The sequence below is a fragment of the Colias croceus genome, chromosome 21 (assembly GCF_905220415.1).
Source record: "Colias croceus chromosome 21, ilColCroc2.1".
NCBI lineage: Eukaryota > Metazoa > Arthropoda > Insecta > Lepidoptera > Pieridae > Colias > Colias croceus.
In genome coordinates, this window is record NC_059557.1 from 446,004 (window position 1) to 461,540 (window position 15,537).

The 15,537-nt window shown below is 32.4% G+C and overlaps 2 protein-coding genes across 3 annotated transcripts in view; one reads left to right on the top strand and one right to left on the bottom strand.

Annotated features, from left to right (window-relative positions):
- Window positions 1-1,609: 1,609 nt before the first annotated feature.
- Window positions 1,610-12,382, bottom strand: LOC123701443 (TNF receptor-associated factor 2). Of its 2 annotated transcripts, none has more exons than XM_045648924.1 (10): window positions 12,345-12,382; window positions 8,992-9,105; window positions 7,989-8,122; window positions 6,763-6,976; window positions 5,329-5,470; window positions 4,854-5,023; window positions 4,256-4,451; window positions 3,270-3,385; window positions 2,774-2,929; window positions 1,610-2,494 (listed from the first exon to the last, which is right to left on the bottom strand). In XM_045648924.1, the coding sequence occupies exons 2-10, from the start codon at window positions 8,998-9,000 to the stop codon at window positions 2,282-2,284; spliced, it is 1,350 nt and encodes a 449-aa protein (XP_045504880.1). In that variant the 5' UTR covers window positions 9,001-9,105; window positions 12,345-12,382; the 3' UTR covers window positions 1,610-2,281. The 2 variants fall into 2 exon arrangements, with proteins under 2 accessions (XP_045504880.1, XP_045504879.1); XM_045648923.1 differs by lacking the exon at window positions 12,345-12,382 and adding an exon at window positions 10,900-11,229.
- Window positions 12,383-14,434: 2,052 nt separating this feature from the next.
- The window catches only part of LOC123701462, a 63,472-nt gene continuing 62,369 nt past the window's right edge, over window positions 14,435-15,537 (top strand). Inside the window, exon 1 of the mRNA XM_045648952.1 lies at window positions 14,435-14,560. The gene's annotated coding sequence lies outside the window, so the exon portion shown is untranslated. The remainder of the gene's footprint in view (window positions 14,561-15,537) is intronic.

The following is a 15,537-nucleotide window of genomic DNA, read 5'->3' on the forward strand; positions in this document are numbered from 1 at the left end:
AATGGTCAGAAGTGTTGACTACATTCGTAGTGGGTTTGAGACTGATAAAAGGACTAAATTTCAAAGAATTTAATTATACAGATATTTGTGTATATCTTTCATATCTAATCTACAACATTTTATAGTGATCCCGTTTTTGTAAGGAAAAAAATATTGTTCATAATGAGAAATGACTTAAGGTAGATTATAATTACATCTATTGTTGTCCTCACGAGATTTTTTTGGATTTTAAGTCTACAAAATTATGTTGCGTAAAATTAGGTAAAAAAACTTTTATTTAAAGTATATAATACATATATGAGAACAAAAAATTATGTGTTTATACCTTTTGAGGATAAATCCTCTAGTTTGGACAATTATTAAGAATAAGGTCATTTAAACGTCATAAAATAAATATTATCCTATTATGAACTACGCCGCCTCCTAGGTACCTACAGTGGTTGATGCGTGAGCGTAGCACCGAGGTGTCCTGGGTTCGATTCCCGGTGGAGACTACGAAAAAAAATGTCTCTGTCTGGTAGGACACAGGAGGTTGATCTGGGAGATCAACCTCCTTGTCCCTAAAGAAAATCGATCAGTGAAACAGATGTATAATGCATCTGCCCCTTACCCCACTAAAGGACATGGGACCTCACTTACTTATGAACTACAGATCTAGTTTCATAAAAAAGCCTAAATCTCAACGGAAAACAAGGCCTATATTTCAGGCACATGTATCTAAATCCGTTCATAGGATCTTGCCTGAAAGAACAACAAACATTTTCAAACTCATTTCTTACGAATTTATACAATAAATTCACCTCCATGAAGAATATACGAATACAAGTATAGTGAAATAGGGTATTATTAACTTATTGTCGCTTAAGACCAGGCATTCTAACATAATTTCTGGCACTGAGAGACCGGTTAGACCGCTACTAAACATAAATGCAAATTCACATAAAATTTTGGGAGCCTCCTCTTAAGATTTTGATAAAAAGTTAAAAAAAATTGTTCTCTAAATCTTTGGGCATTGTGGTTAAAATTACCTATGCCTTCTATCTAGCTACAAAGCACTATAATATGTAATTATTCAGTCCATTATCGATGTATACCAATCTATAGACTAAGGTGACTATTTAAACTCTTTAGTATGTAATACATTCTATTCTTCCTCTTATACAGGTTTAGAAATAACAAGACGGTCTTTATTTTGAATAAAAAATATATTTCATAGTATATAATACACTTTCAAGTCATTATACTTATCATTAGTATTAAGATTTATATTTTTATTATATAATCCGCGCTGATAATGGTGGCAATTCGTTTCGATGCAATTTTTAAACTCGTCCATTATTGGCGCGGGATCTTAAAATTATTATTGTCAGTGTTTTCGAATTATCTACCTTTGGTGGTTATATTGCATTTCTACAGTACTAAATTAAGGAATTAAAATATAGTTGTAAGTATGGGCTTGCATATTGTACGATATAAAAAAAAATTATACCGGCCGAATTGATAACCTCCTCCTTTTTTTTGAAGTCGGTTAATAAAAATGGAAATTTTTTTGTCATGATATTGTCATATTATATTTATTTACTTGGATTAATCTAAATAAAAGTATGGCAAGGAAAATATTTGAATTTTTATGTATACAGTACAAAATACAAATGCTTTGTGTACAATGTACATTTTGCGAGCCCATTTTCAAATATAATATTAAGTTGATATACGTAATTGTGGTGAAACTTGGTAAATGTAATACGTCTATCTACTCTTACATTATACTAAGTATGTGTGTAAAATTGGTAAAATGTAAAAAAAAAACTTATGTAACAACTTAATTCGTATTTTCTTAGTAGATACCATGTGATTTATAAGGTAATCCTGAGAAATTGTATTACTATTATTATCTGAAATAAATGGTAAACACTGAATATTTTTAGTTTTATTTCGTTATAATTATGTTAAGGCGCTTACCCTGCATTATGTTATAGTTAGCTTATTTTCCATTTATAGACACAGACATAATAAAAATAATATTGTACTTGTACATAGATTTAATAAAATAAATATTAAACTTATAATTATTAAATACAGTTGGCCTTAGAGGCTAAAAAGTTTTAATCTAACAACTAAAGCACGGGGGCCTCAAGGTTTACATAAATTAGAGGCCCCATGTCTCAATCCGGCCCTGTTTAGTTTTCTTTGATATAATTTTTTGGTAATCGAGTCATGGGTTATTTTTTGTTTTTATTAGATAAAATTAGTTAACAGTAAGTATAAGTACATATGTAAATCATTGATTTACAATAAACTCAAAGAACATAACATCGTTCTTAATATATTCGAATTTATCAAGGCTTGTGTGTGGTATGAAGATGTACTGTCTCTTCATTTGGAGTATACCCTGGTCCAGACTTTCAGTAGACCTGGTCTTTTCATTTGGGTCTTGTTCGATGGGTCTCGATGACTTACGACGTAGTTCCAATGTTTTGACTATATCCATTGCCTGCAGATATGAAAATTAATCGTATAAGGATTTTTCACTAAGATTTAAATCTAAAGATTACACAATATATTAACATGTGTGAAATCGCGTACGCGAGTAGGTATATTATACTAACCTATTATTAATCTTCAATCCAACAACACTTATAAATTTTAAAATTATAATAAAAGGGCAGATGCAAGAGATTTCACAAATATTATTTTACAACGTAATTTTATACCGTAATTTTCTATTACGTCAGTTACTACTTTTTTTAATGAAATAATCCATAGCACCCACCTGGCTCCTATTAGCGGGCTGGTCCTTCAGCACAATATTGACGCTAAGGTCACAGGGCCACGCCAGTAGCGGATCGTAGGGCCCCGTGGCGAGCCGCACTGTGCATGTTATGTGCCGGCCCCGCCATTTCCCTATGCCGTTTAGGTTTATTTCCGCCTGGAATTGTATTTATTTTTTAATAATGGTAATACAATGGTAATTTTGGTAATGTGTAAACAGATAATACCTAAACTTTGCTACACTAGCGCCCAATTAAAGAAGATTTATTATTTAATTAATAAATTTATCTCAATAGTGTGAATGTAAATTTCTTATGGTTGTATCTAAAAATATAACGATACGATATTAATTTATTATTATTTTGTTGCAAATTAAAAATGACTGAACCAATTTATTTCTATTTTATTTACTTTATAAAAAGATTTTGGATTTCACTATTTAACTTTATCGAGTTGTAAATACAGAAAAATTATGTAATATTGCGCATAATTAATACCTTCAGTGTATATCCATACTTGCTGGTACGGAACAGTGGGCTGGTGAGCACTGCGTCTTTTTCCTTCGCCTCCTTCATGCGTGACGAGAACTTATCTATCCTCCAGATAAAGTGTCCTACAACAATATATATCTAGCAGATAGAATATACAATCAAAGGTGTAATGTTGCGTATTTGTTATGTAATTTTGAAACTAAAAAAGTTAGAAAGTAGTTATTATACTTTTTGATTATGTTTCTAAAGTTACATAACTTAGAGAGCATTTTATTCATTTTATAACAAAAATTTTAAACGCTATTTATGACGCATCTTTACAATTTCTCCAAATAACTAACATGTAGGTCACGTAGGTAACTAGGGGCTTCCTACTTTCCTAGACACCCAGCATTTTCCCGCGGTAGCATTATGGAAAGAGAGACGATATTATTATTATTACGTCATAATCTTAACTAGGAATATTGATTTAATTTGTATAGGTACCTAAGTAGTATATGATTATTAGTCTGTGGATTTAATAAAAAGTCTAATAAGTATTTTCATGTGTTTGATTTTTCGCGACTCGCGAGTACTATAGGTAGGTACATAAGTACATCCGTTAAAATCTTTAATTTATAAAAATCTACTTGCAAAACATAGCAAACTAGCTTTCCACCCGCGGCTTCGTTCACGTGGTCAAAGAAACGAACAGTAATTAGGCATATTATTATGTCCAATGTCCATTTGAATAAAGCGCCATCTGATGGAAATTATAAATTACGGAGTGATATAAATGATCATCTGGATTTTCCATTGGGAATGAAGCATTTTACCGTGCTAAAAAGTTGACTATTCCAACCTGTAGCCTTCTGTACGAAGTCACATAAATCATATCATATACACACCTCATCCATTCTCACAAACTCTCAAGTTAATAATATCATAGTTAAAGACAAGATTATATGGTAAGGATTTTATTCTTTCTTTACGTTTATTTCTAACAATCTTACCGTCATCAGTCCCATTCTCCGGATGATCCAGAGTCATCCTCGCTTGAAAGTCAGCTAACTCCGATCGCAGTTTGTTGTAGCTCTTCGTGAGCGCACGCAAATCGCGGGAAATGACGTCCATCTTGTTTGTATGTTCTGCTGCTTCTGCGCGTGCATCTGCTGTCGCTACTTCCAGTATTGCAAGACGATCAAACGCCTGTTGAAATTTAAACTTAATACCTTGATGATCATCACCATCGCTAACATAAACATAACTATGTAGATCGTCATGATCACCACCGTCAACAACATCGTCAACATCGTCTTCATCGACAATATTATCTCAATCGATAACATCATCACCACCGAAACGATCGTCTTCATCGTCGTAATCGTTATATTAAGTTAAAGTAAAGGTATTTAAAGTTGTAAGTTTCAGGTGTAACTACCTAAATTTTTTCCCCGGTATATGTTTCTTATTGGTTGTCTCGTTTCATAAGCATTTGAATCAATCAATTCATCATAAAGAAAAAAAAATTACCAGTATGTTGTGTCAAATGTCGCTATACAATAAGATCCATTCCATTTTCACTTTGAATTCCAAAACAAGTTAACTTACCGGGTTTTCAGTAGAAGCATGTTGTAGCTGCATCCTCAAGGTGGAAAGTTGAGCGAGTTGGTCCGAAGATCGTCTGGCTTCTGCCAGTTCAGCTTCCAACGCTGCGCAGTTCTCAGCATTACGCTGTCTTTCCTCTTCCACTGTTTGCTTTACGTATTCTATTACTTCTTCTGCAATGGGAGAATAGTTTACCTTCACTTAATAATGATTAGGTATGTGAATTAATTTCGAATCTGCTACTTATAAAGCGTGATGATAAAGCTAATAATTTCCGATGTTTCTGTTTAATTATATCAAGATTTAATATTTTTTTCCTTAGCATCTATTCCTATACTGCTTCACTTAAAATGAATGATGTTGTATAGTACATATTTAAATGAATAATAATTCAGAGTACAAAAACATAGAGGTACCTACAGCTAAATCCCAAAACACAAAGATTTAAGCCTAATTTTTGTAATCTTCTGAAACTAACCCAGCTTATTAATAGTACGTATCCTATTATCATGATGCGTCAGCGCCTGCTCTAGTAGTTCTCTCTCGTTCTGCTCGTGCACGATGCTGCTGATGGCGCTCTCCAGTCGCATCACCGTGGTCAGCTGCTGGCTCTGTAGCTCCTGGAGTGTGGCACATACCGATAGGCATGTTTAGATAGATGTGTGTACTTTTGATTACCCAAAAGTGTAATAAAAATCGAGCAAATTATGTACGTACATCTATACTAATATTATAAAGCTGAAGAGTTTGTTTGTTTGTTTGTTTGTTTGAACGCGCTAATCTCGGGAACTACTGGTCCGATTTGAAAAATTATTTCGGTGTTAGATAGCCCATTTATCGAGGAAGGTATCTGTTTCACCCGCATTGCTCCGCTCCTAATAGTCTTAGCGTGATGATATATAGCCTATAGCCTTCCTGGATAAATGGGCTATCTAACACCGAAATAATTTTTTCAAATCGGACCAGTAGTTCCCAAGATTAGCGCGTTCAAACAAACAAACAAAAAATCAAACAAACAAACAAACTCTTCAACTTTATAATATTAGTATAGATTTGCACACCCAATAGGGTAGAATTAATTAGGCACATAATATTGTAATCTTATTGTAATTAAAACATCTGTAATTTGTAAAGCTACATTCGGCAAATAAATATAATTTTAATTTTAATCCTGTTGAACGATTTTCGTCCTTCATATGGCCAATCTCGCAGATTAAACAACTATGGAGACAACAATCGATATAATATCACAAGACCACGCGGAAGCGCAAGCACAATACATTTCTAGCAGATTTGACATTCGCAGGAAAAGATCAGGGTCAGGCGAAGGGAAGATAATATTTTTATGCACTCTCCAAATTATCCTGAAATATTACTTAATTAAAAACGATATTTTATTATTGAAGAGCACATACATTTAGTTACCACAAATTGTTCATTGTTTATTGGTAATATCAGCCAAATATTTAGTTAATAGCCTAGGCTCTTCCGCTCTTGATTTAGCAGCATTCCTAATTACTATCTGTGAACAATGACCTATTATACTAGTAGACGCGGCATACGCCAACATCATTGCACTAAAAAACAGCGTAATTAATACATACCTACTTACTAACGCATTATCACAAATACAGTTGTTCTCTCTTTCACTCTCACGCACGAGACATAATACATGTCTCACTCATGTACTTCGTAATAACAACTGCCGATTATAATACAAAAAGAACGTCCAGCCACGACGCTGAATGGTGCGTGACTAAGTGAAACTCGGGCACTTACCTGAGTTTTTTCTTGCCAAAATAGAGAGCGGGTAACGTATCTAGCTCTTTTATATATCATAGTCTGTGAACATCTTATTTAACAAGGCAGTTAGCTGCAACATAAAGATAAATATAAATAAGTAATCCCATACTTGCAAAGCCAGCTGAACATTAGCCAAGTCATGTTTGAACTGTGCCGCCCAGTTAGCTGATCTCTCTGCCTCATCATCTAACGCTGCTCTGAGTGAGACCAGGGTCGAGAGGAAGTGCTGAGCTCGTTCCTCCACCAGCACCAGCTTGGTGCGAAGGTTCTCTAGTTCCGTGGACTGGATGTCGCGGTTACTTGACTCTTCTGTTAGGATCAGTCTGTTTCGGAAAAGTGTTGAACGTTTTGTACAAGGTGGTCTTGAAAATGATAGATTTAAATTGTAGAGTTTTAATTTACTTAAATATTTAGATTTTAGCTACTAGGTTATTATACGCAGTGTAAATCTAAGAAATTCACCAAAGGACAATGAGTAATGATGGGCCCACCTCTCAATAGAAGTGAGAAACTCATGAATGAATTGGTATTTTTATACCGAATAAAACTTAGTATTACATCAAAGGTTAAAAGTCAGTACTTTCGGAGCTAAGTTTCGGAATTATACTGTCATAAAAGTGATCCCAATCCCTGCAATTAATTATCGTAGTTTACTTCAATATATTACCGAATAGTGTTAGAACCGTATTACATGTAATAATTGCTTATTTCCCGACCTGCTGCCCCCTCTAAAAAGTTGGAAGAAACGCGATAACAGTTAACACAATATTATTGTACTTGCTTGACCAGACGGCGAACTGTAGGTACTTGCGCTCATATAATATCTTTGATTTGGTACCTAGGAGTTGGGAGATATCAACCATTCCTGGCCCCCGCGGCTTTTTTAAACGATGTAATTGTTATCGATGTACAGGACGACGAATAAATCTTATTTAAAGTGAAATACGTGTATTATTACCATTGTACCTTATAAAAATCCATAAATAATAAGTTAGATTAAAATACTTTAAGACGCCGAAAGTACTAACATTTCACCATAGTTGTAATAATAAATAATGTTCCGCTTAAAAAGCCCTATGCAATGGTATATCACATGTTACTATTGCGGGGTGGGCCCAGACTCCATACATTTGTTTCCCATTGTCCTTTCACATAGGTTAAAATGGTAGGTAAGTTTAATTATTTTACGAACTAATGGCTTTTGATAATATGTAGTTTTAACAATTAAACGATAAATTATTAATTATTTGTATTTAATTTCGTGATTAAATTGCGATTCCTGAAAATATATACAATTAACTTATGTACATGTATTGTAGTAGTAAAACAAATTACTTGATCGTAGTGAGTTCCTTCTCAAGGTATGTGACGCAGTCTTCCAAAGGAACGGACTTCGGAGTCCAGGTGTGGTTGCTGACGACGGGAGGTGATGGGTCCACCACGCGGACGTGGGTCGACTCGGTGCGGTTCTGAGAAGAATTAAAATAAAGTGATAGAATTCATAGGGAATCAAAATTAACCATTTGGCACAAATATTGTACCTATCAAAAAATTGTTGTGGCAGTAAATACATTCATTCATTATTTCATTATTTAAACCTAAATAACACGAATTTTATGTTTTAATATATGTACTATCTTAATATAAAATTAAAAGTAAAGATCAGTAGAGTATAGTTGTAGCAGACAAGTGTTTTTGTTTGTTGTTTTCGTATTATACCTATGCATATTTACTTGATATACTTTATTATGTAAGTTTAAAAAAATAGGTAGGTATGTCATTAAAAATGTAGGTAAAGTCCTTACAGAGAGGTCACAGAGACTAAGAACTTAGCAAAATAGTTCCAATGCCCTTTTACCGATTACATTGGATTTTACAAGGTTGTAGAGATTTATTATTTTAATTTCTAGTTGCAGTTGTGTAATTCTTCAATATATTATATACTATTTATATACTTATCAAGGGCATTTACAGTAGCAACACCTTTATTAATACTACCTATATTATGCATTATAGGTACATTGGTAGCCTAGTTTTAATAATCTCGTTCTAGGTTTTTACTTCAAGAAGCAACAATATCATAGCATTTTCCAATTTCCCACACTTCTGAATCGTACCGTGCGTTTAAAAAATGGCTGTGGATTTGTCTTAAATATTTGCTCTACTTTTATATATTTGCTAAAAATGAAGCGCAGTAAGTATAGGCAGTAGGCACCTGGTTATTCCTTAGTAATAAACCTTCTACCTATATGCCATTTTTGCCCTTTTTGCTAGATATTGATCTATCAAATGATTTATTATCTCTATAGTACAACCTCAATATAAAGTCGACAGTCACCTTATCCATTTTAGGGCACTCTTTGACATGTGTATCCTTGTGTTTCCGTTGTATCCAAGCGCCACAACGCAACGGGCACTGCTCCAGGATGCTGCCGCATTGCTTCAGGTGGTTCTAGAAATAATATATCTATAGATAAGCAGTGATATCCTACTAGAAGATCATAGAGTAATTGCACAGTTTAGGATACCGTGTTACTATAACGCTCAAGTAAATTGTAATATTTTTGGAAGGAAATAAATGTTACTAATTTCTAAGTATTTTTTATTTACGTTATGACCTAAAACCCAAAAAACTACTAAGTACCTAACTCACGTAACTAGTGTACAAGAAAACTAAAATATATTTGCACCACTCATACTAAATTGAAATAAGAACGGGATAGGTAGTTACTCTACAAAATGAGAATTTAAAAATAAGTACCTATATTTTTTTAAATATTGTAATACGTACTCGTATTATAAATAATTTAAAATACCACTGCTTTTAAAATACATTATTTTTTTCCAATACTTAAAAATAATTTCCATATTCAGGCGGCTATTTTTATATCATTAATTTTATGTCTACGTTAGAATTATTAAAAGTTTATTGAATGTTATAATTTTATACCAAGTTATTTCAAGGTTAACTTCTACTACTTCGTCATCTCTGAGATAATAAATGGGGATTATAAGTAATGTTTACTATCTTGAGTAATCCTTAGGTGTCACATTTTTTGATATGATGTAATTTGATATCGGGAAAATTTAAAGTACCAAATGTATAAGGTACTAAGTAGCTAACATTTACCAATCTTAAGTCCTTAAACGAATAGTGATAATTATAAAATAAATGCATTGAAAAAATATTATTTACGTAAAAACTAAAAATATAGAGTAGACCGTCTATATATTTATAAAAATCCCGATTGTTCGGAATCAAACCAAACTAGAATGTCCTTAAAAACTAAGTAGGTATATTGAGTAGGTATTTAATAATTATTACTAAGATTTAAAAAATTAATTATTTTAATGTACATACTTCACAACAGGTGGATTCCTGAATAGTGAAACTAAAAAAAAACATAATTATTCTAGATAAAAGCTGCTGTCTTATAAGCGAGGTTTATACGTGACGTGAAGGAGAAAATAGCTTATACTTGTATACGTAGTATATTATTATTAGTCTGTGCTTATACGGTATATCAGAGGGAACATAGAGTCGTAAAAATTAATGTATTGTTATTGCCTTATTAAACAAAGCTGCAATTTCTAATAGGTTGATGATAGGTAATAATAAGATTTAGTTAAAAAAATAATTGTAACTTTAATTACGAAAAAATGTATATCCATACTTAATATTATAAATGCGAAAGTAACTCTGTCTGTCTGTCTGTCTGTTACTCAATCACGTCTAAACTACTGAACCAATTTGCATGAAATTTGGTATGGAGATATTTTGATACCCGAGAAAGGACATAGGCTACCTTTTATTGCGAAATATGTACCACGGGCGAAGCCGGGGCGGACCTCTAGTTTACAATAACTTTCAAAAGATATACAAATAAATGAAATCACACCTTATATTTAGAAATACTTTTATCTCAGACACAACGCATTTTCAACATAATATTTTATTATCCTACATCAAAAAGGAGGTTATCAAATCAGTACTTATAATATGTATGTTACAATAATGGAATTGTAAAATATTTCTATACTATGAAACTATCTCGTCTCTATATTTTTTTACTCGTATTTGACCATGATTGAGTTGTACTCGCTTTTTTTTCTTTCAAATTGTGACAAGTTTCATCGAAATCGGTTTAATAAATATACCAATAGACATATAGGTAGGTACATAGTGCTTCTTATTTCTCTAAAACTTGACAAAGGATTTATGATACAAGAAAATTTAAACGCTTACTTGCAATTTCCCCATTTCAAACTCATCATTGCAGAAATAACAGGGGCTGTTAGCTCCCTCAGGTACGACGGTGTTGTTCAATTCTGCTCGATTTAAACTCATTTTAGACCCTATCTTGATCACATTTATAAAATCTTGATAACTAAATCAGACAATTTAATACTGTTTCATATTTAGTTTCCTTTTACATAGGTACACAATTTTGAAAGATTTCACACTTTTCGCTCACAAGATCCTTGCACGGAAAAATTAATGAAATAAATATATTTTAAACACTAAATAAAGTGAAATTGCTAGAAACAATAGCCAGCACCGTGTTGGGAGGGACTGTCGGTCGGTGCGTCACGTTATCTATCTGATATCCGATATCTAGCAATGTGCGTGATAAGCTGTGTCAATAAATATTGTCTAATTTTTATGTTTTATGGGTCAAGGTACCTTCTTGATTGCAAATCTTTAGGTAATTTAGTGTATACTCGCTTACCCGGAAAATAATGTTAGGTCAGGACACTCTTATCACTTAGGTCGTTGACATAGGTGTATAAAAATAAGTCATCGACGTACCTAAGGACGTACCTACCTACTTTAATTACGAGATATATCGAATAAGTACACATAAATTTTCTCATCTCATGAAGGTATATAGAATTTTATATACAAAGGTTAGATACTAGATAGGTATATGTATTATATTCTCTTCATTAACTTTAATTTACGAATACAGTGTAAATAAGTTATGGCTCAGGCACAATTACACTTACTGATTAAACATGAGATCATAATAAATTTGGTTGTCATATCATCATCAGTAAACATTATCAATTTTATTGGAAACTGTTCAAGCTACAAAATATAAATACGCCTTCGAATTAAAATATCTCAATTCAATTAATTAATCATTCAATGACTTCTCTACAAATTTCTCTCAGAATTAAACCCTAGGTATCTATTGTTATTTTTTTTAATTCCCAGGTCTCGAAACGCTTTGTATAAACTCTATATCCCGCGCCCCGCCCACGCCTGTCGAAAAAGATCATAATAAATGATAAATTAAGACTATAAATTATAATATAGGTACCTACCTATTAGTTAGGTAGGTATGTACCTAGTTCCCAAGGCCTTCTATACCGCAAAGCATTTTTTTTTTCTCCGCTTTTCCCGGCCCATGATGGTACCTATGTACCGACCTACCCAGTAATATATAACTACTACTAGATTTCCGCCCGCGGCTTCGCCCGCGTTTTCAAAGGAAAATCCGCATTTCATTGTAATCGGTTCAGTAGTATTTGCGTGAAAGAGTAACAAACACATACACACACATCCTCACAAACTTTCGCATTAATAATATTAGTAGGATTAAAACTGCTTTTTACATTATCTCTCTGATTCATTTTTTTAATTTATCTATCAAATTTAATACTTAATTAAATAAATAATAATATTACCTTCACAATCGCCTAGCAACGGTTTAGAGCAATCTTCCGTATCCTCTCCCATCACACGGAACCGTTGTATTAAGTTCTCTTCTGAATTATTTCTGAGAAACACGAAATATAAGGTTATTTATTATGCATACCATGTTTTTAGTTGAATAGTTTCTATCGCCTTAAATACGTATTTTATCATAATTTTTCTATAATATTATTTTTTATTGACTTATCGAAATTTTCCTGACTTATAGAAATTTTCCCCACAAAGAGAAATTTTCCTAACGTAGGTATAGAAATTGTTCTGTCTTATCGAAATTTTCCCGACTTATGGATTTTTCCTGAATTATATATTTTTTGCGGCAAAGAGAAATTTTCCTCACGTATAGAAATTTTCCTGGCTTATAGATTTTTTCCTGACGTAAAGAAATTTTCCTGGCGTATATATTTTTTCCTGACTTATAGAAATTTTCCTGGCTTATAGAAATTTTGCTAGCTTAAATAAATTTTCCCGACGTTTAGAAATTTTACTGACGTATATAAATTTTCCTGACTTATGGAAATTTTCCTGTCTTAAATTTTCCTTTCTTATGGAAAATTTCCTGGCGTATAGAAATTTTCCTGACTTATAAACATTTTCCTTATCTATATAATTTTGCGGCAACGAGAAATTTTCCTCACGCATAGAAATTTTCCTGTCTTATCGAAATTTTCCTGGCTTATACAAATTATGCTGGCTTATAGAAATTTTCCCGACGCATAGAAATTTTCCTCACGTATAGAAATTTTCCTGACTTATGGAAATTTTCCTGACTTAAAGAAATTTTTCCTAACTTATCGTAATTTTCCCGATATATAGATTTTTCCTGACGTATAGAAATTTTTGCGGCAAAGAGAATTTTTCCTCACGTATAGAAAATTTCCTGGCTTATATAATTTTTCCTGGCGTACAGAAATTTTCCTGGCTTATAGAATTTATCCTGACGTATTGAAATATTCCTGGCCTATAGAAATTTTCCTGACGTGTATAAATTTTCCGGACTTATGGAAATTTTCCTGTCTTATGGAAATTTTCCTGGCTTATACACATTTTCCTGACTTATAGAAATTTTCCTGACGTATAGAAATTTTCCTTGTTTATAGAAATTTTTCCTGACTTATCGTAATTTTTCTGTCAATCGAAATTTCCCTAACTATTGTTAAAATCATTTTTCTAATCTTCCTAAAATTGGAATTTTTTACGACCGATTAAAGTAAACCACCCACCTATTCCCACCCACATCCCGTACGCTATGCTCTCTATCCACAGGCCGCGCGTGCGCAGATTGCTCAGTATCGCCTGGTTGTTGGGCGTTCATGAATAATATCATCATCATCATTTTTATTGAAAGCAATATTCATATATTTTTCTTTGCCCGCGGATTCCCTTGAGTTGAGATGAGTCGTTTCACCGTTGCACTGTCAAAAGTTACCCATGGCCATGTCACATTAAAACGAATAAATTTCGCATTTATAATATACTAGAGGTCCGCCCCGGCTTCGCCCGTGGTACATATTTCGCAATAAAAGGTAGCCTATGTCCTTTCTCGGGTATCAAAATATCTCCATACCAAATTTCATGCAAATTGGTTCAGTTATCAGTAGTTTAGGCGTGATTGAGTAACAGACAGACAGACAGAGTTACTTTCGCATTTATAATATTAGTATGGATAATATTTTTTATCTGGGTACTGTTTCTACAAATTCAGGTGAATTCGTTTTGACTTCAAAAAATTAAGTCCAAAGTCGAAGCTATCAAAAATTATAAACGTCCGGGTTTGAAAATAAAATAAACAAACTGGTTATTTATTAAATAAATGCTCATTCGCATTGTTCCACGAAATCCACTTAGTGCGAGTTTTGTTTCTAAAAACAATCAAACTGAACAAAAATTTATTCAAAGCAATATCTGCAATCTCCTAAATGATAATTTCATTATGCAGATCTGCACTCGCGCCTGGCTCGCGCAATAACTTGTTAAAATATGTTAGCTTTGCTTATGCTTATTGCTTAGTGCTTACTGCTTACCAGTTACCTAACTTTTTGTTAGTTGCTGATCGAATGTCGAAGTGAGTGGACGTGTGAGCGTGTGACTGAAGTCAAACAAAACGCGTGTTTATAGTCAACAAAAGTTTATGGGTGTTTAAATAATTATCGTGTAGTGAAGTGAAACATACTCCTAAAAGGATTTCACTGTAAGTTTGTCGCAGTGTAATTGAGGAAACGTTTATCTTTTCAATCTTTAAATAATTTATATGAAACGACAGTTTAATTGTCTTATAATGATCTTAAATTGTTATACGTCTCTAAATTGTATAACAATAGTCAACATATCTTTATAAATGGGTATATGGGTTTTAAGTACCTATTTATTTAGACACTCAATATTTGGTGATTTCTCGGTTAAGTTTATTGAGACCTTGATCGAAATATCGAAGGCACTTTAGGATTAAATAAATATAAATTCGATGTTTATCAACATTATTATGAAGATATTCAAAAAATTTATCGCAAGACAAACAAAATTATACATAATTATTATTATAGGTAGGTACCTACCTAGGTACTAACAACTAATCTAACTAAAAAATCTATCGCAAATGAACTTAGGTACCAAATTTGTAGGTACTTAAACAAAGCGATAAAAAGCGTTTTAATAAAGTAATGAAATAATATTAACGTTTATGCATCTAATAAAAATATTCTCAAGGTAAATAAAATTAACTTATATATCTCACAAGGTAAGAACTTAGAATCGTCTGTCAAATACAGGAACAAGGAAGAATAATTTAATAACAACAATAGAGCATAATAATATGTGTGTTTCGTGTAAAAAATAACAAAAAAATATACCTACATTATGGTTACTTAAGTAACAGCTTTGGCTTTACATTACTTATGGTTAATACTTAATACTAATAAATAATAATAAGTATAATATGTACCTACCTAACTTATAAAGAATACTTCAATCTTGATTCTTGGAGCATCTTCCGTCGAACCGCAAATACCTAGGTATTCAAAATGCAAAGAAAGTCGCGCCATGTTTACAAGTAGGTATTTAAATGGAATATCAATATCGAGATTCGAGACATAAAAAGTATTTATAATATTATTTTTAAACGTAAAATAGTTGAATAAAATTTTATTTGTTAAGTTTTAGAAATATTTT

Excerpts from the sequence above, each read along its gene's own strand:
- LOC123701443 (XM_045648923.1), bottom strand. The coding sequence starts at position 11,001 with ATGAGTTTAAATCGAGCAGAATTGAACAACACCGTCGTACCTGAGGGA. Across the intron at positions 6,977-7,988 it reads AAGGAACTCACTACGATCAA|ACTGATCCTAACAGAAGAGT; the intron begins GTAATTTGTTTT and ends TTTCCGAAACAG. Across the intron at positions 2,930-3,269 it reads AGTATGGATATACACTGAAG|GCGGAAATAAACCTAAACGG; the intron begins GTATTAATTATG and ends ATACAATTCCAG.